Genomic DNA, 22581 nt, shown 5'->3' with positions numbered 1-22581 from the left:
CTCTTTATCCCAGGCAAAATTTGAAAAAATTAATCCATTATAGGTCAAAGAACGTCCTTCAATGTGAATCTTGAGGTCACACAAACAGCAATTTATACAGGGACCCAAAAATGATTAGCTAGTGTAAAATCATTCACACAAGACAACAGTGGTATAAAAAGCCTAAATATGTACAAAGCGAGAAACACTTATGAACCACATTGGCAAACTACTGTAAAGTTCTAACATAGGACACTTTCAAACAGAAGCAGCGGGTTTAATTGTTTAAAAGGCACCAACCTTAACCCTAACCTGAAACAATAGTGTAACATATCAACATAGCAAGGCACACTATAAAGCATCAAATCAACATACAATTTACCAATACATTTTATCTATGACACTATGTAAATACAAAATTTAACATATAAAACATTTGTTATGATTGCAAATGATACAACTAATCACAAAAATGTATGTTTCAACCTGCGTGTATTTCAGCTGGACCAAGTGAATAGCAAAACACATTACTAAAGATTGAGAAATAAAGATTTGAAATCTAAAATCATCATTTTATCGAACTACATGTATTAGGATAACACGATAATGAGGTGCCAAAACTAAATGATCATAACTTAACTATGTATATAAGTTGATGAAATTGTGTACAACATTTAAAATTGTATTAGTAATTGTAAAAAGTTTAAACAGATGCAAAGTCAGTATAAAAGTGTAACATTCATGTACACTGTATATCTTAATTTGACTTGACGTTTAAAAGATGCGCGTGTTTTCATATCTATCTAAATTAATTATTACAGAATTGGTATCAATTGGAATGTCAGAAGTATTGTGGGACTGCGAGGCTGTGTTATTTAAACATTTCTGTGTATTTTCATCTTGTTTGACATTGACGTAGATTTGATTGCACATTTCCTTGCATATATCTATTTTCTCGTCGGTAGACGAAACTGCAGCTGAAGTCAAGCTGTATGTGTGGGTATCTGTATTGTGTATTATAGGTTGGTATGGATTAAGGTAACCTTCGTTGTTCGACGTACCACTCTTGTTTGTACCTGACGAGTTGCTAGAATCATCCTCAATACTAGAACTAAAGCGCTGAGGCTGTTGATTCATATCGTCCAGAGCCAATTCATCAATTTCGTCATAAACATTTTCAATTTCGTTCACCTCTGATGGTTGATTTGTACCAGGATCATTACTGATGATTATATTTTGCGACTTATAACACTTTATCTTGTAATAAAAGCCGAGTAAAACCATACCAAATACAACAGCACCTCCAAATGCATAAACATATTCATATAAATTTTCGTCATTTGAAACATCTAGAAAAGAAACATACACGATAAATGATATGCTTAATGAAATTTTTAACCCAATAAATATCTTCCCAGTAGTTTAATTAGCGCTCAATGTTGAATTTTATTATTTGGTCAATCATACGTGTTTTCTTCGAATAAATGATCTAAAATTGCGATAGTTTGACTCTGTATCATAAAGAGACACCGATCTTTTGTTTTTGTATGTTTTGTTAACATTTGAATACATCCTTTTATGACCTGTAAAGCTGGAAAATAATGCATCTGTATTTGTGTTTTACAAAATGATAAAAACACAGCAAAAAGTGCAACGCATGTTTTATGTACATTTTAAAAAATGTCTGTAAAACGTACGTTTTACGTATGGAAAACGCATGTTTTAGACAACATGCGTTTACCGCCTGTGACAAAACGGGTGTAAAACACCTGTTCAGAAACGTGCGTAATACATGACATACGTCAAAAATATGTTTTAAAAACGCATGTAAAACATCAGATTCACAAGTGTTTTACGTGCGTTTTCATAATATATTCATGTGTTACGCAGTTTTTTTTTTTCATAAAAAAAAAACTCATTTAACTTCAACAGAAAATGACGTCAAATTGGTGTGGTTATAAAAATTAAAGTTATTTTTTTTTTCGCAATTAATTTTCCATTGATTTTTATTTTTAGAGAGCATATTTATAAATAGTGTATAAGCTGATACAAAAATAATAACAGCATACTGAAAACATGAATATTTGCATAATGGTTAAAATGATCTTTTAGTACAACATCATCCTTTAAGAAGCTATTGTATGTATTATTAAACTTAAAATTTACAGATTTAAAAAATTCATTCATGTGAATCTAGATTTTTTTAAATGCATGTGCAAATTTTCCGGTGAAGTAATCTTATTGGCAATCATACCACATCTCCTTATTTTCAAATGAATCAACGAAACAAATGCGAAAAAGTAAAACATTCATTTTACACAAGAAATTTCACACAAATTTTAAACATAATTACTCATTTTATTTCCACAAAAAAAATGTATCTTTTCAAACTGTCCTTGTTTCTCCAGATTAATTTCATTTTACTTAAACGGTATAGTTTGTGTTACATCTCTAGGCATACATGTACATGTATAATGTACAACTGCATTACAATATATGTTTTGACTTGATACTAGTATATAAATATGCTTATTAGATCTTTTTGTTTGGTATGAATCATTTCCACTTAAGAGCCAATCCGCCAGAAAACCATGCAATAATCAGAAAATCGTCCAAATCGACAATCACAACTTGACAAATTTTTATACATCATCTTAATCCTTGACATAAAATAAAAGAATTTGGCCACTTAATTTCCCCCAGAATCGTATCTATTTTTAGTAACAGCCTCATTTGCAGAATTCTGTAAATTCATAATAAAACCAAGGAAAAATACAACTTTTTATGTCTTTTAAGAATTACCCAGAAACATATTAAATGGGATATTTGAGTTTTTAGAGTAATGTCAGCTGGAACCCATCCATTTTATTATGTTATGGTCAATACAAATGAAAATTTACACAATTTGGCACATTGCCAGGAGCACGGACACAAAGGCTGGATTTTTCATACATGAATTTACATAGACAATAACTGTTTATTGTCTTTAAATAGCAGCTGTATTTGTACGAGGCTAGGAAACAAGGTGTATGCGAGCTTTTAGCGAGCTACTACACCTGTTTGGAGCTGAGTACAAATACAGCTAATATTTAAAGACACTAAACAGTTATTGTCTTTATCCTGCAATTAATTCTGTATATTGTTTGTGTTTTGAAAGACACAAAAACTTACATATTTAGCATTTATTTTCGATTTTTAATCCCTTGTGGCCCGCGTTGTAATATCAAAATCACACACTTACGCTAAAGACGGGTTCGCAAAAAAAGAATCTCGAATGGTCAACAATAATATATCGCTCAAGGTGAATAATTATCTATTTTAACATAACAACTAATTTCAACAGTAAAAACAAATAACAAAACATTGTCCAATTTGAAACAGAAGTGTACGAGTTGTCCTACGCTTCAGACTTGACATTCATTAAATATGCATGCTGAAATTGACATGGTTGATTTTGTAACACAATCATACACATTCAAGTTTTGAAATCGACAATTGTCTTCGTCATTGGAATGCAACTGGAATACACATTCTGAGGTCACACACTTCTTTGTCAGGTTCAAACAATACTCATTCCGGCAGTGGGCGGAGCTATAAAGCGATATCTGTATAGTATACAGATACAGCGTAGCGATATCTGTAGGGCTGTATCTGTATAGTAGGACACCCAATTGCAGGATAAATGATTTTTACTTGCTTCTAACTTGCAAGACCCATTCGGATGTGTTTGCAACTTATATTGGTTTTAATTATGGTGTATTTTTTTTTATATTAGAAGAAAATATTAAGCTTGGCAAATGACTATTACATGTTAATGTATGCCTTGGACAAATGTTGGAAGAATGGTGATTTTAGTCCCGAATTGACACATTTTGATTTTGATTTAAATTGAATTCTAAATACAAGTGTAATAAAATGGCTCATAAAATCATTCAAAAAAGTTAAATAAGTTTGTCTAAAAACTTAAATAAGACGTTTCTTTTACAGCGAAGTTTGCGACTTTAATAATCTAGGAGGAGTATTTGGGCTATCCCAGCATTATACATCTACATATTACAAACTATTTAAGATATCTGATTGCACTAAAGACCAAAATAGCATTTCCAAAAAGAATAATTACTGCCAATGCAAGAATCTATCAATCATGACAATAATCATAATTTAGTGAATAAACATGATGACTATTGATTGGAAAAACAACTGAAAAGGTGTCCTTACATTTCAACTAGCAAAACAAAATCATTTCAAAATATCATTTTTAGTAAAATAAAGTGAGCGAGTGGAACCATCTTGAGGACAAATGCATCTGCTTGCACCAAAATTGAGATTTAGAGTGTTAAAACTGTCTGGCGCATTATAAATAAATAAGACACTCTCTCTACCGTTGTATTGAAACCAGCATTGGTAACTAGCATTGGTAACCAAATATATTCGTTCAGATACAGACTATCATTCATCTCAGAAGTCTGAAAAATACTGAAAACTATTCATGATCAACTATGGTGTGGAATTTCCAACAGGACTCCTTATTTTATATAAGACGCGTACGAGAAGTGGTTTATTGTATGGTTGTTTTATCATCTCGTCATAGACCTGTTAGAATATGCTTGAATTACAGGGACTTTTATGGAAGTCATTGCCAGTAGTCAAGCAAGATGTCAACATCCCGTCCAACCGTCTTCCAGCAAAGCCAAAGCTAACCAAGGATCTGCACCATTTCGTGACAGGCTGTATGCAGGACGAGTTATTCCACTAGGAACAGGTACAACTCTTACAATCAATTTTCATTTGTTCCTTATATAGTCAATCTGAAATAAGGGGACCGACATTTGATACATTAGCTAGATTAAAAAAAGGGGGAGGGGGTTGAAAGGGCATGTGAATATTCTTTTACACCTGACCTGTTTCTAGGACATCTTTTTTATTTCCTATAGACAAGTGCAAACAAATAATATACTGTAAATTCAGAAATTATTGCAATGATTTTATTATTGCGTAAAAAGCGAAAGGGTTATAATTGCAATAATTAAAACTCACATTTTGAGATTTTTTTATATGAATCAAACAAATTATATTTTAAGTTTTTAATGGAAGTTGTACATGTTCAGCTCTTTGTTACTAAAAAGGGCATTTATCTCGTGGTAAAGCCTCATTCCAAAACATGTTTTGCATACAACATACTGTACATGAAACACTAGACAATTTTATCCAGAGAATAATCTTGTTTAATTATCTATTATACAATGTAGGCCATGGAGACTGAAAAATCAAAAGCATTGCAAACTTTTGTAAAGTTCTATTTTAGGACATTACATGTACATTGTACATGTATGTAATGTATGTAGATTATTTATAGAGCTCTTTTTAAAAGAAACAAAAAATACATGCACAGTGATGCTACACTAGTAACAATACCCTACATTTCCTGTGATACAAAATAGACAACTTTCACCTATAAACACTTGAATAGAATTTGTGTGTCAACTGTTATACTGGTTTTTAACTTTAAAATAATGTAGGAACTCAAACTGTAGTTAAGTTATTTTTGTGAAAATAAGCAACCAATATAAATATGACAAAAAATAATATAAACTAAAAAAAAATCATTCTTCTTTTTTTTTTTTTTTTTTTTATATATGTCAGTCAATTTCAAGAGGATCAGATTAAAACAGATATAAATATGTTGAATTTGGATCTTCCCACATATAAATCATTCAAGCTAGTAAGAAATTAAATCATGAAATTAAAAAAAACATCCATGATTTAAATACCAAATCAATAATGCTTGTTTTCATACGTGACTCAATTATTTGGAACTGTGTTTAAGAACTTCAATAAATGTGAAGAATTTTTGTTTCTAAAAACCGTCAAAAGATATAACCCTTGGTATTTACAGCTACCTATCTGAACATATATATAAATGAAACAAACCTATAACTTTAAGGTTAGCAGATCTCTCATCATTACCACCTGCAGATAAAACTTGACATCTGTAGACTCCATTGTCTTCACAATAAACACCAAGGATCGTCAATGTGCCATCCTGTTCTATTGTTACTCTTGCTGATGGATTGAGCTCTACTACACCTTGATACCACTTCCAGGTTATGTTGACATTCACGTCATGTGACACTCCACACTGAAGTGAGGCTACAGATCCTTTTTCCAATTCTGTAAAGGCTAGTGGGGGTTGCGTTATTTGAGTTCTCTCTACAATGTAAAGCAGATATGTAACTTCATGTCAAAATATTCAATAGGATTGATTTCAATCTCATATAAATGTCTCTGTGGTAGAGTATTGGCTTTATCCCATCTAAAAGATGTGAAAATATTTTTTACTGCTTATATGCAAAGGCTGCAGCATATACGCTTAAGAGCAAAACGTTTTTAGCACAATTATGTGTCTGAGTAGGGTGCCATGCATACAGACTTACATTTTATGCTAGCAAATTGGAAGTGAAGTCAGTCTGTAGAAATCAAGGTTTATATGTATATCACATTAACATGTTCTTGTCCTGATATGTGTGATATTTTCGCAACTAGATGTTAATAACTGATTTCAACACATTCATCTAACTTTGTGAAGATCATAAAACAATACATTAGGAAATCTGTAGGACATACCAGACATTAGTTTGGATTTTCAAAAGAAAAAAACATCAAAACTAAGAATGAACTTTCTATGTTCTATATAACATTTAGCCCCTTTAGACCTTCGTGAAGATTTGCTTACGATAAACATTGAGGTTAGCTTCAGCATAAATGCTCCCGTGGCTATTTGAAGCATTACATGAGAATAAAGCTGAGTCACTAGTCTCTGCTGTAATGATCAGTAACTCTTTGGTTGTTGGACTTATCTGGTACCTGCCACCAGTTGTTACTTCAGATTCTATACTGTCCAGTTCTATTGAAAATGAAACAGAAAATGTTCATTGATGAAGTAATTTTACATCGATATAACAATACATTTAATAAATAAAACAGAATAATAGTAGTTACATAGTGTGCTAGTGACCTAATACGGTATATATGGGGTCAGTAAATTACATATGGGGTGAGAGTGAAGTAGTGTGCTAGTGACCTAAAACGGTATATATGGAATTTACCGACTCCATATATACCGTATTTCATCACTAGCACATTATGTAACGAATTTATCTTACCGACTATCTTAATGTGTGAAATTTAGACTAGTGACCTATCAAAAAGAGCAAGTTTTCGATACTGTTAGCATTAAGAAACTACTTCCATTGATTCTACAAAAACAGATGCCAAAAAAGAACTAATTATTAGGTTTTAATGTGTTTTATGAATTTATTTCCATCGTAATCATCAATTTCTTCGTCTGTTGAAACCTTTAAGATTTTTTCTCAGTACCGTTTTGTGTTTATAAAGGGACGTAACACCACTGCTAACCGTGTATGAAATAAGCCCCGCCTCCCTTATTACCTAATATAGAATATAAAGGGAGGTCACATTACTACTTACCGTGTATGAAATAAGCCTCGCCTCCCTACTAACCTAATATTAAATATACACGGGTTTCACGCGGACGCTTTTAACCAATCATATTCCTAGAAATGTATAGGAGGTAAGATAAATGTAAATATCCCACCTGAGCGCTACTTAAATGAAATTCTCAACATTTTGTGTTCAAAAGAAAGATATAATTTTCAGACAAACAAGATTACCTATAAGGAATAGAAGATAAGTTATATCAATTGGGTACCAGTTTTTGTGGATATTGTAGATAAAGGAATACATATTCAAAGAAATATACAGTTTATGGTTATGTGAGCAAATACGTTTACTATGCAATTACATGCCTTTAATACTAATGTTCGGTTTGCCATAAAATTAAATATGACAATGTAACATGTACACCAATGTACATACTTTTATTCCATATAATAACAGGTGTAGGTGCTCCAGAAACTTCACAAGGAAATCTAGCGTCTGCTCCTTCTACTAATGTCAGATTCAGTGGTGATGAGATGAACATTGGTGGCGATTCTGTAAATGTAATATAACATTCATTTCTAAATTCAAAACTTCACTAATTTACCTAACCTCTCAGAAATTATGTACAAGATTATATTTTACTTTAAAAAAAAATCTTTCATATTAAGCTGTTGTCAAATCTAGTCTAGATTTCTATCAAATTCAAGATGGCAAGAAAGAAACTGAACAAATGTAATTTTAATTAGATTACAGTAGGGTCATGTCATTTAAACATCTTCAGATTCACTGAGATATGAACAGTCTTAGTGGCTATATAGTGGAATTTTGGTATGGAATATGAGAGGTCTTGGAACTAACGTGCATTCACTCAACAAGTAACCACTTTAAATTGATATTTATTTGTTCCCTACTAATCTGATAGTATATGTGTGATAAAAAAAAATTAGCTAAGTAGAGCAACATATATTACTGTTTCCTTGTGAATTAACAAGTTTAATTCCGGATTCAACATGTTGGTTTTTACAAGCCTTGGAAGTTAAAAAAACAAACATAGATAATATAAACAGTCAATTGTGAACCTATATACTAATGCAAATAATTAGTGGATTAAAAAATTAAATATTGAAAGTTTGCAAAATCCTCAAACTTACGGTCTACTTTAATCCATGTTGATATTTTTGTTTCTCCTGCTGTATTGGAAGCAAAACACTGGTACACTCCTGCATCACTCAGTTCTAAGTTGTCTATCTTTAATGATCCACTCTGAGTTACGCTTAATCTGAAAAAAAAATGTACAAATGTAGTTATCTTATAATGTACCAATAACTAATCTACATAAACTATATTATGAAATTGAAAAAAAAACTATAGAATACTCATCACACATATTGATTTACTAAAAGTATAAAGAACTAAATATAAACAGGTGAATAAGAAATAAGATACTATAGTTCCAACTCTCTAAGGCAAAGTTGACCATAGATGAATTTGTTTATTTTCTTTGGTCCTTCCAGTCTTAAAACTCCTAACATTTCTACATATTCCTCGCTTTCAAATGTTTATGATTAAGCTTTCCTAACATCATTGTGAAGCACAAGCTTTATAAAATGTTATTCTTATTATCTAAATGGACATTTTGTTTAATTTACCAGTTATAGAAAGAATGCTCACTTTAACATTTCCTAACTGATAACTGGCATTGTTATACACAATGAGTTTACCTGATGTTTCCAACAGAAGATACTGGCTGTGCATTAAAGTACCAGGTGATTGTAGGAGGTGGGTTACCTGTTGCCAGACAGTCAACTTGTATTGATTGTCCAAAATCTCTAAGATACTGACTCTGTATCTGTGATGTAATCAAAGGAGCTTCTGAAAATTTAAACAAACGCTCTCCTTATTGATTTTTATAAATCCTTTGAAATATTTTAGAGTGTTTACAGGAAACTGGCAATCTTGTCAATTAAATTTGAAGTTGAATGTGCAAGGAAAGCAATATGTACACATTTTTAACATAAATCTAATGACAAAATATCGTTTACTCTTAACTCTTTTTTTTTCTGTAGCATTTCATTATCATTCTGAACTTTTTCAAATCAGCAGAATTGTATGCATCCTGTCAATAGTTTAGCTACATTATAAGAGTTATAATTTTTGCAAAGTAAGCAATAATATATTATAGTGTCTTCAAACTCTCAAAAAATGCTCATATTTTTTTTTTTTATTTAATGACAAGCCTGTTAACTAGAAAAGATTCTGGTGAATCCACATACCATGAACAGTGAGGTAAGCATTTGATATCTTGGTATCAGATTGGTATGCTCATAAAAATATATTTTAGAAAGACCAACAAACCAGGATGTAATTTAGTGATTTAACATACCATTAACAGTTAAGTAAGCATCTGATGTCTTGGTACTAGATTGTCCATTACTAACAAACACTGCCTCACATTCATACTGGCCTGCATCACTAAGATCTGGATCTATGATTGTCAATACACGTTTATATACTGTGTTGAATATATACTTATTATTGGCGACAATTTCTGTTCTTTGAGATCCTTTTTTGTACCATTTTGTTTGTAATCCTGATAAAGGTCTAAAAAACATCAAATATTGTTCTGTAATTAGTATGTTCTTTTACTTGGTTAATTCAATGAGGTGGGAAACAGTTGTCAAGATGTTTTAACTTTATAACAAGATACATTTTCTGACATTTAGTAAAAAAGATGTCAACAATTCACTCATATTCTCAATCACATAAGGGGTTGTTTTGCACTGTTTAAGAATTTTTTGCACTTGTAAAAAAAAAAAAAAAAATTATACAAGACTATGCACAATACTATATGAAGCTTACCTGGCATTATAAATACATTCTAGCTTTGAATACCGATTACCTGTCTCGGCAGTAGTATTTTTAGGACCAACTAGTAAGGTTGGTGGTTTTGTAACTCCTTCCCCTGTGTCTGAAACATAAAGACTTATCAGGTTTCTAACTAAGAGTTAAGTCAGCACAGTTATCATTTTAGTCTGCAGTTTGAAACTGATTGAGCCATTGAGGGGTTATTCAGATTTGGATTACTAATTATAATGATCTAGTAATAAAGATTTTTAGACTCAGCTCTCTTGAATAGTGATGCATTAAGGAATTAATCAATGAAGAAAGTGGTTAGTCCAGTCAAATGTTAACTATGGTCCAGGACTCATGAACTTATCTTAGTGACGACTATCTTATGTATGGCAAAATAAATATTAACCATAACTGAAGTCAGTTCTATTCCTTACAGCAGTTCTATATTATTTAGTACATTGCTTGATTGGCTGGTATTTAATTCGACAGTCAGCTAAATTGTTTATTTCATGGCAGTCAGGGTTTATTGGTTGAGGAAGCCGGTGTGCCCATAGAGAACCACTGAATTTCGAAAGATAATTGACAAGCTTAAGTCTGTTGAGATTGGAGTCAGACACATCTGCCACATGTGGGATTCATACTCACAACCTCAGTGTTGACAGGCTAGTGATACAGTATTTTGGTTACTTAGACCACTTTGCTTCTGACATAAGTAAATCACTTACCTCCAACTCTGAGGGCAAATTCCTTTGTTGTTCTACTGACTCCATTGATACCATTTAGAGCTACTGCTTTATACATTTTCCCATTATAAGAATGAATACCTGTGCTCAATAGAACTAGGTTTTTTTCAAGTGTAACTTGATGCCTCTGTGCTTCTTGTGCCATTTTAACACCACTTGCATACCATGATACAGCTGGATCGGGTACAGAGTTTATACTAGGTAAGTTAATCACAACACCGTCCCCTGACAACACATTAACTGTCTGAGTTGTATGAGATTCAAAATTATCAATATCTGAAATGAAAAACAATACAGTAAATCTACATATGTCAATTGTAATTATGTTAGCCTTTAAAATATTTCATCACATTTGAAAACTATGGAAATTATTCATTGTCCGCTTTATTACTCTTTTCCTGTTAGATCAACTTTTACTGAGGAGGAGGGATGTTGTTATCAGATATATTTTACACCTTTAAGCCATGAGGGTTTCTTATCGTCGAGTTGCAAGTTGCGAGTTAAGAAAGTCGAGTTGCGAGTTACGAAAGTCGAGTTGCGAGTTACGAAAGTCGAGTTGCGAGTTACAAAAGTCGGGTTGCGAGTTACAAAAGTCGAGTTGCGAGTTAAGAAAGTCGAGTTGCGAGTTGAGAAAGTCGAGTTGCGAGTTAAGAAAGCCGAGTTACGAGTTACAAAAGTCGAGTTGCGAGTTACAAAAGTCGAGTTGCGAGTTAAGAAAGTCGAGTTGCGAGTTACAAAAATATTTTAGACACCCAATTTTCAGGTTTGATTCACATTTGATAAATAAAACATGCATGTACCCAAACTTAGACCCCGTTTACACTGTTACGAAATTGAATCGATCTTTATTTGGATCGATTTTAAAAAAAGACCAGTTCGCGTTTACAATGCACAAGCAAGATCGATCGAGCATGTCGAGATCGGTCTTATTTAATCCAATGCGTTAACACTACAACATAAAACGAACCGGTCTGACCATAACTTACCTTTCTACTTTAATATATTTCGTAAACAAATAATCCTAAAAATAGAATAGGAAAGGAAATATTCTGCATCTCGCGCGGACTATAACACATTGCTTAATCATGGAGAAAACAGTTTGCTCATTGGAATTTCGTATGGATTTATTTATATAGTGTAGACTATCGCTAAATAACGAACGGTCAATGCGTTTGAAGATGCGGATTTGCAGCAAAGAAATATAACTTATCGATTTAAAAGATAATCCAAAAATTACGGGGCGCCGAATGGGACTCTTGTGGTTTTGTACAAAATTCAATTCTGTCATAACAAAATCATTTTTGTCTTACAAAACTATGTGCTACAGACTTGTTTTGTGAGAACTTCAATTTTGTGATGACAAAATTCATTTGTGTAGACAAAATTCATTTTTGTCATGACAAAATTCATTTTTGTAGACAAAATTCATATTTGTCATGACAAAAGTCAATTGTCTTAAAGGTATGCAAATATAAACATATTTGCATACAAAATTGACTTTTGTTACCTGATATGGAAACTAAATCACAAAAGTCAATTGTGTACGGTAAGATTCAATTTTGTGAGACAAAATTGACTTTTGTGAAACAAAATTAACTTTTGTGAGACAAAATTGACTTTTGTGAGACAAAATTGACTTTTGTGAGACAAAATTCAATTTTGTCATTTTTGTTGAGACAAAATTCAATTTTGTCATTTTTGTTGAGACAAAAGTCAATTTTGTCAATTTTGTTGAGACAAAAGTCAATTTTGTAAATTTTGTTGAGACAAAAGTCAATTTTGTTAATTTTGTTGAGACAAAAGTCAATTTCGTCAATTTTGTTGAGACAAAAGTCAATTTTGTTGAGACAAAAGTCAATTTTGTGACGACAAAATTCATTTTTGTGATGACAAAATTCAATTTTGTAAGAACAAAATTAACTTTTATGAGACAAAATTGACTTTCGTGAGACAAAATTGACTTTCGTGGGACAAAAATCAATTTTGTTGAGACAAAATTCAATTTTGTTAATTTTGTTGAGACAAAAGTCAATTTTGTTGAGACAAAATTCAATTTTGTTGAGACAAAATTCAATTTTGTTGAGACAAAATTCAATTTTGTTGAGACAAAATCAATTTTGTTGAGACAAAAGTCAATTTTGTCTCACAAAAGTCAATTTTGTCTCACAAAAGTCAATTTGTCTCACAAAAGTCAATTTTGTCTCACAAAAGTCAATTTTGTCTCACAAAAGTCAATTTGTCTCACAAAAGTCAATTTTGTCTCACAAAAGTCAATTTTGTCTCACTAAAGTCAATTTTGTGTAACAAAAGTCAATTTTGTGTAACAAAAGTCAATTTTGTGTAACAAAAGTCAATTTTGTGTAACAAAAGTCAATTTTGTGTAACAAAAGTCAATTTTGTGTAACAAAAGTCGATTTTGTATGCAAATTAGTTCACAGAAACCAAACTAAACTAATTTATATACAAAATTGACTTTTGTCGCTCAATTTTCAAATTAGGTAACAAAAGTCAAGTCTGTGTAACAAAAATGAATTTTGTCATGACAAAAGTGACTTTTGTCCGCTGATAGATAATTTTGTATGACAAAATTTCAAATTTGTAGTATGATACAAATTTTGTTAAACTGAACTCATTTTTGTTGAACAAAAGTCACTTTTGTCCGTACAAAATTGAATTTTGAGTACAAAACCACAAAAGTCCCATTCGGCGCCCCGTAAAAATAGCGGAATCTATGTTTTTTTCCCTAATTTTTATTCCCAAATTGGAGTATGATAAGTCTAGCTGTCTCACCTGCGTCTTCTGTATCAGAAAACTTAGGACTTGTGATCCGGTGGCGGCGGCGACGTTAGCACTTGACTTTATATAAAAGCTCAATATTTTTAAAGGTAGTAATGAATCTTACGAACTTTCCGTCAGTCATATGTCCAATGGCCTTGGTGGTTGAATGACTACTTCAAAAAAAGGTAAAGATTTTTTGTTTTGTTAATTTCTCCCTAATAAGAAACATGATAACTATATTTGGTATGTGCGTATCCAGCATACCTGTAACATTGTTTTTAATTGACCTGGACCTTTTCATGGATCAGTGAACAAAGTTAAAGTTTTTGTGGTCAAGTCCATATCGCTGATATTATAAGCAATAGGTTTTCCATGTTTGATACATAGAATGATTGTAATATGTACATTTGTACACTTCCCAACTGGCAGTAATGAGTTGTCATCTGACCTTGACCCATTTTCCATGGTTTAGTGGTCAGTGTTTACTTTTAGTATTTTGCAGATACTTTAAGTATTCAGTCAATTTCCGCCACAATAAAAAAAAATCATGTACGCCAATAATACAGGTACAATGTACAACATTAAAGTACAAGTAAATAGTATAAAAATAGTTTTATTCAAAAAATAATTTTAATAATAACTTTAAAGCACGGTTTTGATTGCATAATAAAGCATATTTTCAGAATCGGTCATCGTAACCTCTAATAATGTTAAAGCTCAGTTATGTTATAAATTAACGACATCATAAAAACTAAAAGAAAGCACTATACACTATACTTAAACCAAAAGTTTGTTCTAACACAAGACTTGAAAGGATAGGACGTACTAATTTCCACTGGATAACTGCCTATACGTGTGGTCCTAGAAAGCTACAGAATAATTTCCTCTGTATAAAAATAAGGAGATGTGGTATAATTGGCAATGAGACACTATCAAGGCCAAATGAAGTGGATTAAAGCCACCATAGAAAACCCTTTGGCCTTCAAAATCCTTTCTTTGTAATCTGCTATTTATAAACGGCCCAAACATGAAAAATGTGAAACAATCCAAATTGAATTCTCAGAAAACTAACGGAAACCGTTTTACTAACTCATAATTGACAATCTCATGTGAACACTAGTCTATATAATTCAAGTTTAAACCTAAGTGACTAAGTTTTATAAGTTACCAAATACCCAGGATGAATACTTAAAAAAACATCTTATGAAATCACAATGTAGCATATAAACATTATAAACTTTCCAATTAAATTTTACTTGTAAAATGGCGCAAATGCAGTTTGTACAATAGTATCTTTGACAGATACATGTACATAAAACAAAGAATCAAAACGGGGAATGAGTCAAAGAGACAACAAACCAACCAAAATATACAAGAGCAACAAAGGCTAAAGGTTCTTGACTTAGGTCAGACATACACACCTCTTCTCTAGCCAATGTAATCATATATAATTTTAACGTCCACAATTTTGAGTGTCACTGCCAAAGAATATATTTTGCAGTTCCTAACGAATATTGCCCTGCTGCCCCCAAAAGTCAACTCTAAACGAAATATGCAGAAGGGGTCTTTTACATATATGTACTATAGTTTGCATGGTTGCTATCTCCCTTTATGTTTAATATGACGGAGCTACCTATACTATGGAATTTGATAATAATTAAACTGCAAGCCATCTGTTGTATTTGAAAGGCTATCTGCTTCTTCAGAAAATACTATACGTAGATATAATCCATTTTATTTTTACAAAAGACTCAGATGAAGTCCAAACCACAAAAATAATCAACAATATACAATTCTATAAGCAATCATCATTCCAAAATGTTAAACAATTACACCAAAAAAATAAAATAGTTTCTTTTCCACATTTTTACGTAATTCGACTTTGTAACTCGCAACTCGACTTTCTTAACTCGCAACTCGCCTTTCTCAACTCGCAACTCGAATTTTGGAACTCGCAACACGACTTTCTTTACTTGCATATCGACTTTCTTAACACGAAACTCGACTTTTGTAACTCGCAACTCGACCTTTGAAACTCGCAACTCGACTTTCGTAACTCGCAACTCAACTTTCTTAACTGGAAACTCGACTTTTGTAACTCGCAACTCGATACTCGTCAACAAGTGAATCTCATAAGCCATAGGTACATGTAACTGATTACATGTAAGTTCAGTTAATTAAGTAATTTATTAAAACCATATCAATTTACACATGTTGAAATGATTCATATTTTTTTATTTTTCTATACATAAATGTATTTAACATAAACAGGATCATAAGAACTTACATGTAGGATTAAATCAGTAGTTATTAATGTTAAAGATAAATATAGATTCTTACATTGATACCAGTGGATTATCGGATTTATCCAATCGAGATAGTTAAATTATCAATTTTAAAGTTCGAGCCGCCTCGGCGAGTACTTTAAAATTTATAATTTAACTATCGAGATTGGATAAATCCGATAATCCACGAGTAACTATGTAAGAATCTGTTTCTCTAATGATTAAAAAGACATTTTCTTTTTTTGTTTACCGAAAATCCCCTTCGAGTGCCTTTCACATTGCACGAAGTTGTCAATTTCATTAACACCTGTTATCATATTTTGGTTCATCCAGTCAGCCAAAAAGGTCATGACCCTTAAAATCGTCCAATGATCTTCTGAGATCACCAGCAACCACACGTTGATTAAATTTTTTTATACAATGGGTTCGAAAAGGGATAAATTTCCATAGAATTAGAGAAATAAAATATACATAATCCCAATATCTTTCATTTTCTTACAATTCATTAACTGATGCAAGAACAATAAAATTTAAATAACTTCCCCTTCATTTATCTACCATCATGACCATATTTTTTAACCGGGTAGATTGAGCTCGTTAGCTCAGTTACAGTAATCGTCTATGGGAAGGAACATCCTGACAAAAAAAAACCTGACCCTTCGGGTAAGAGGTCTAAGGCTAACAACCCTAGTTGTAAAATAAATTGGGTTACAGAAACAATGACGAACAAGGGTAGTAAATAAGTATGATCATAGTATTACTAAAATCAATACATACATAGTGAAACCACCAAGGTTGTATCTTCCATCAAACCTTCCCAGTTTTACTTACAAGCAATGACTATCTTTGTCCCTTTGCTTCGTATAGCACCTAGATAATTTTTTGCAATACATCTATAAATTCCAGCATCAGTTCTATTAACAGACAACATTCTATGTGAATAGTCCAATGCATTGTACTCTGTGATATATGTTCCGTCCTTCGTCCATCTGTATTGTGCACTAGGTGAACTACTGGCTTTACATAATACTATTTTTAATGAGAGTTCAGGTATTGGATTCTGTGTATTCGGCTCTGTGGAAAACTCTCGTGGAGGATAATCTGTAAGATAGGAAATTGTCTAAGATTGTAACAATATTCAGATATAGGTTGATATGAGTGTTGAAAGAGTATCTTTAACATGTTTAATCGTTATTTTTTTTTTAAAACTATAATCAATGAATTGTGCTTTTAATAAATAATTCACTTAACCAGATGCTCCGCAGGGCGCAGCTTTATACGACTGCAGAGGTCGAACACTGAACAGTTGGGGCAAGTATGGACACAACATTCAAGCTTGATACAGGTCTAAATTTGGATTTTGTAATTAAATAGTTGACACATCATAGGTTTCTGACACAGAATGAATTTACTTTTTTTGTTTTTGCTTTTGAGCAATACATTATTACTTTTAAATTTTATTCCCCTAAAAAAAAGTTTAAGAATGTTTTTTGATTTCTGAAATTTGAGATGAGAAACATTGTACCCCCGTGCAAACTCTTATTGAACCCCTCCCACACCACCCCCACCCCATTTTTATTTTCAGCTACCCTTTGCCTTATTTTAAAAATAATCTCAATTCAAATTTCTAATGGAGTTTGCAACAATTACTACTCATTAAAATACATCATAAAATATCGAAACATAAAATGACATACAGTCATGGTTAAATTTATTAATGATAAAAAGTACTTTATAAAAATAAATTTACAGCTAATAATCTCAAGACAATCATCATTTCTTAATACATAATTTTCAAGCAGTGTAAACATATATATAACATATGTATAACAGAATCCTTTGAATGGAATTTATATTGGATTATCTCCCTTACACTGCTTTTTAAATTGTCAAAATTGTCCTTTAACCAGAGACATCCTTGTTTCCCCCCTAATTGTATTAAAATGAGTAGTTATTGTTGCAAACTCCTTAGAAATTTGAATTGAGATTATTTTCAAAATAAGGGAAAGGGGTAGCTGAAAAAAATGGGCTTTGATTGTTTGGAATATCTTCTAATTTTTACTTCTTATTACTACATTTGTATAAACTTTAAGATTTACCTGTATTATTAAAATTGTTTTTTTTCAAAAGTGATTATTTCGAAGGGTTAAATATTTCGCAGTGGTGTCTTCCCATGGCTTTGTTTGGACTTGTTTGTTTGCTTTTTGCCCTTGAATGTCTGTCCCTAATATTTTATAACCTGTGCATTTGCATTCAGATATCGCAGATCAAGTTTATTCGTTCTTAGTGTATTAATTTACGTTTTTTTGATTGAGTTAAGCCTGACAATTGATATTTTATCGTGTGTTTTTCTATGTTGTGATGTTATCCTATTGTTTCAGAAAAGGGAGAAGGTTTGGTACCATTAAAACGTTTAATCCCGCTGCAAATGTTTGCACCTGTACTAAGTCAGGAATCTGATGTACAGTAGTTGTCGTTTGTTTATTTAATTTATACGTGTTTCTCGTTTCTCGTTTTTTTTTATATAGATTAGAGCGTTGGTTTTCCCGTTTGAATGGTTTTACACTAGTAATTTTGGAGCCCTTTATAGCTTGTTGTTCGGTGTGAGCCAAGGCTCCGTTTTGAAAATCGTACATTGACCTATAATGGTTTACTTTTTTAAATTGTTATTTGAATGGAGAGTTGTCTCATTGGCACTCACACCACATCTTCCTATATCTATAGATTCTATTTTTTAAGTATAGACTTTTTGAGACAGAATTTTCTTATAATTTGCCAAAATTAAGATTTTGCTATGCTTTTTTTCAAAAATATAATAAAAAGTAATGGTCATCGGGATATTTTTCATGTTATGAGTCGTTTACTTTCGAAGATTTGGATTTATTATAAGGGTTATTGGGCAAACAATCTAGGAATAAAGGGCCAAAAAGGGGCCAAAAACAAGCATTTTTATAGTTTTAGGACAATAACTTGTGTGTAACTGTACGGATCTCTCTGCCATTGTACCACAAGGTTCCATATAACAAAGGAAAGGCTTGGAATGATTATGGGGGTCATGGTCCAACAGGTATAGGAATTACAGGGCCAACAGAGGGGCTAAAATAAGCATTTTTGTAGTTTCCAGTCAATAACTTGTGTTCAAGTGTATAAGTATCTCTGAAATTAAACAACAAGTTTCCATACTACAAAGGGGTGGTTTATGGGGGGGTATGGCCTTATTGTCCTTTAACCAGAGAAACCCTTGTTTTCCACCTGTTTTGCCCACATTGCTTAATGATAAGAGCCATAACCCCCCCCCCCCCCCCCTTTCCCCAATAACCACCCCTTTGTAGTATGGAAACTTGTTGTTTAATTTCAGAGATACTTATACACTTGAACAAAAGCATAGCAAAATTTTAATTTTGGCAAATTGTAAGAAAATTCTGTCAGAAAAATTCTAAACTTAAAAAATATATTCTATAGATATAGGAAGATGTGGTGTGAGTGCCAATAAGACAACTCTCCATTCAAATAAAAATTTTAAAAAGTTATCCAATATAAGTCAATGTACGGCCTCTAAAATTATGTTATGCAAAGTTTAAGCCAAAAAAATTAATCTGAAATTAAACGACTTCTATGAGCACTTCAAAGATCTTGGACTAGAAATGAATTTGCATCTTGATAATGAATCAACTGAAGAAGTAATTGTTGTGTTTTTAATGAACTTGATGCTGAAATAACAAACAATGAAGTTGGAGCAGGTTATTAATCTATTGAAGCGAAGTAAAAGTCATGGTCTTGACCTCTCGCTAAACGAATATTTCATCGAACTCTGCGATGTTTTGCTTCAATTTATAGTACAGTTATTTAAAGCTGTTCTCGAGAATGGACACTTTCCAAAGTCTTGGTGCGAAGCAATAGTTATACCGGTTTATTAAAATAAAGGAACGTCAACTTTACTAATAATTACAGAGGAATAAGTCTCTTGAGCAATTGAGCCAAATAGTGGGGCGGCTTAGTACCGAAATTTGACAAAATCATGCAAATTATAATACAAGCAAGGGATTTGGCATAGACGTTTATTAGGAAGTACTTTGTCATATTAGGGGTAGCCAACATGTTTTCGATTTTTTTCACGGCGGTCATCTTGAATTCAAAATTGACATCATTTCGCTCAATCGTGGAGATTAAAGTTATTTACAACTGGTTTAAACCAAAGTCTGCTAAAGTGGGAATTTGAAAACGACATTATCAACGACGCACAATTTGGTTTTAGACAAAGTCATGGCACGGCAGATGCAATATTTGTACTGAATTATCTTATAAATAGGACATTATCTGACAAGAAACGACTATACTTTTGTTTTGTGGACTACAAGAGAGCGTTAACTTTGATTGTATAGATCGTACAAAACTTTGGATGAAGCTTTCACATGTAGGAATCCGACAGTTGTGCGCTCTAAGTACGAAGTAACAAAGTCTTGTGTTCGTTTTGAAGGTTCGTACTCTGAATTTTTTTAATGTCAAATCGGTTTACCACAAGGTGATGTTTTATTGCCTATATCCTTCTCCTTATATGTCAATGCCTGTGAAATGTCCTTTTTAATCGATAGATGCATTCCGCTTGAGATGCGAGATTTAAGTCTTTTTCTGATAATGTATGCGGATGATATGGTGCTATTTTCGGAAACCGTTTAAGGTCTGCAGTCAATGCTGAATTCATTAAAACCTATATACCTTAAAAACGAATAACAGTAAACATTGACAATACTAAGGTAGTTGTGCTTTCGAAACGGAGTGCAATCGAGGATTATGAGAGATGGTTCTACAATAATGAGAGCTTAGAGACTATCGATGAATTCTGTTACATTCTCTGTCTGTTTATTATAAACTTTTTGTATTGACACCAATAAACTGTAAAGTTCAAGGTAATAAAAATTTGAATGTGATCATAAATGAATATGTGAAATCTACCATTCAATTTATGATGCCCTTTTATCTTAGGTTATTTAATAAAATATTAGACTGAAGATTGGACGTTAGGTAATATTGTACCATTTTTTCAAAAATAAGTAAATAATACTGACTCATTTCTCTAGTGGGAAAATATTTACTGCCATACTTAATAAGAGACTTTCAAAATATGCAGACTTGTTTGAAATAATTCCAAAAGCACAAGCTGGCTTCATGAAAGGCTATTCAACTCTGGATAACATCTTTTGTTTACATGTGCTAATAGAATTATATTTAATATTTGGTAAAAAAAACTTTATTGTACGTTTGTCGACTTTAGGAAAGCGTTTGATAATGTTTGAAGATTGGGGTTATTGCAAAAGTTGGTAGAAAATCAGGTTACCGGAAAAAGTTTAAGAGAGATTGTTAGTATGACGTATGATAACATTAAATCTTGTGTCTAAAAGGGAAATGATATTTCTGGCTTTTTTCTTGTGATCTCGGGTACGTCAAGGAGAAAATGTATCAGCGTTTTTGTTTTCTATTTTCTTTCGGATCCGGAAGAATTTTTATGTGAAAATAACATAAATGCATGGAATTGAAACAGTATCAAAGCATTTTCAAGAACATATTGGACTATAATTACAATTTTCTATTTTATTATATGCAGATAACACAATTATACTTGCTGAAACAGCAAGTGATATGCAAAATACATAAGATATTCTTGAATTATATTGTACACAATGGAACCTTTCTGTGAAAACAGATAAGACAAAGATTATGATATATTTAAAATGAGAAAGCAAAAGACACCACTTACATGATTTCAAATTATATGGTTCTGATATTCAAAAAGTAGATTTTTATACTTATATAACCTTACTGTTTAATTGTAACGGTAGATTTACAAATGCAAGAAAAAAATTGATAGAACAAGCAGAAAAGGCACTTTATGCTCTTTACAGAAAAATAAGGAATTTACATATTCCATTGATTTCCAACTAAAATTGTTTGATTTTTTGGTTGAACCCATACTGAGTTACTCTTGTCAAATATGGGGTTTTGAAAACATATATGCTTTAGAAAGAGTTCATTTCAAATTTGTTTTTAAATTCTTTCATTAAGAAGCGGTACTCCTTATTAAAAGGTTTACAGTGAAACTGGCAGATATTCCTTGGAAATCAAAGAAAGATAACGAATGTTATCAATCTGGTCAAGATTATTATCAAACAGCACGACATTATCGGTATTTTTATACCATTTTTATAACATGCGGTATTTTTATACCAATTTTTGTACAACATGCTTAATTCTTGAAATATTGTTTCTAAGTGGATTAATTGTATAAAATCTACATACGAAAACACAGGTTTGAGCTATGTATGGAACAATTAATGATGACATTGCAATTTTATCAACAACAAGTGATCACCTCTAAGAGAAGATCAACAAAGACTGAAGGAAACATTGTTCTTATGCGTGATGTTTGCTTGCACCGTAATGACTGACCTATTGGTATTATTGAACAAACCTATGCAAGGTCTGAT

The 22581-nt window shown here is 31.9% G+C and overlaps 1 protein-coding gene across 1 annotated transcript; it reads right to left on the bottom strand.

The window, feature by feature from the left end:
* Nucleotides 1–753: 753 nt before the first annotated feature.
* On the bottom strand, nucleotides 754–20697 carry LOC134697921 (protein sidekick-2-like). Its single transcript, XM_063560207.1, has 11 exons — nucleotides 20616–20697; nucleotides 16931–17200; nucleotides 11019–11312; nucleotides 10300–10408; nucleotides 9824–10041; nucleotides 9162–9312; nucleotides 8592–8719; nucleotides 7876–7992; nucleotides 6713–6883; nucleotides 5911–6189; nucleotides 754–1328 (listed from the first exon to the last, which is right to left on the bottom strand). The coding sequence occupies exons 1-11, from the start codon at nucleotides 20695–20697 to the stop codon at nucleotides 754–756; spliced, it is 2394 nt and encodes a 797-aa protein (XP_063416277.1).
* Nucleotides 20698–22581: the final 1884 nt, after the last annotated feature.

The sequence above is a fragment of the Mytilus trossulus genome, chromosome 14 (assembly GCF_036588685.1).
Source record: "Mytilus trossulus isolate FHL-02 chromosome 14, PNRI_Mtr1.1.1.hap1, whole genome shotgun sequence".
NCBI classification, from domain to species: domain Eukaryota; kingdom Metazoa; phylum Mollusca; class Bivalvia; order Mytilida; family Mytilidae; genus Mytilus; species Mytilus trossulus.
Note: the sequence above shows the minus strand (reverse complement) of the source record. Positions and strands in the feature narration are given on the sequence as shown.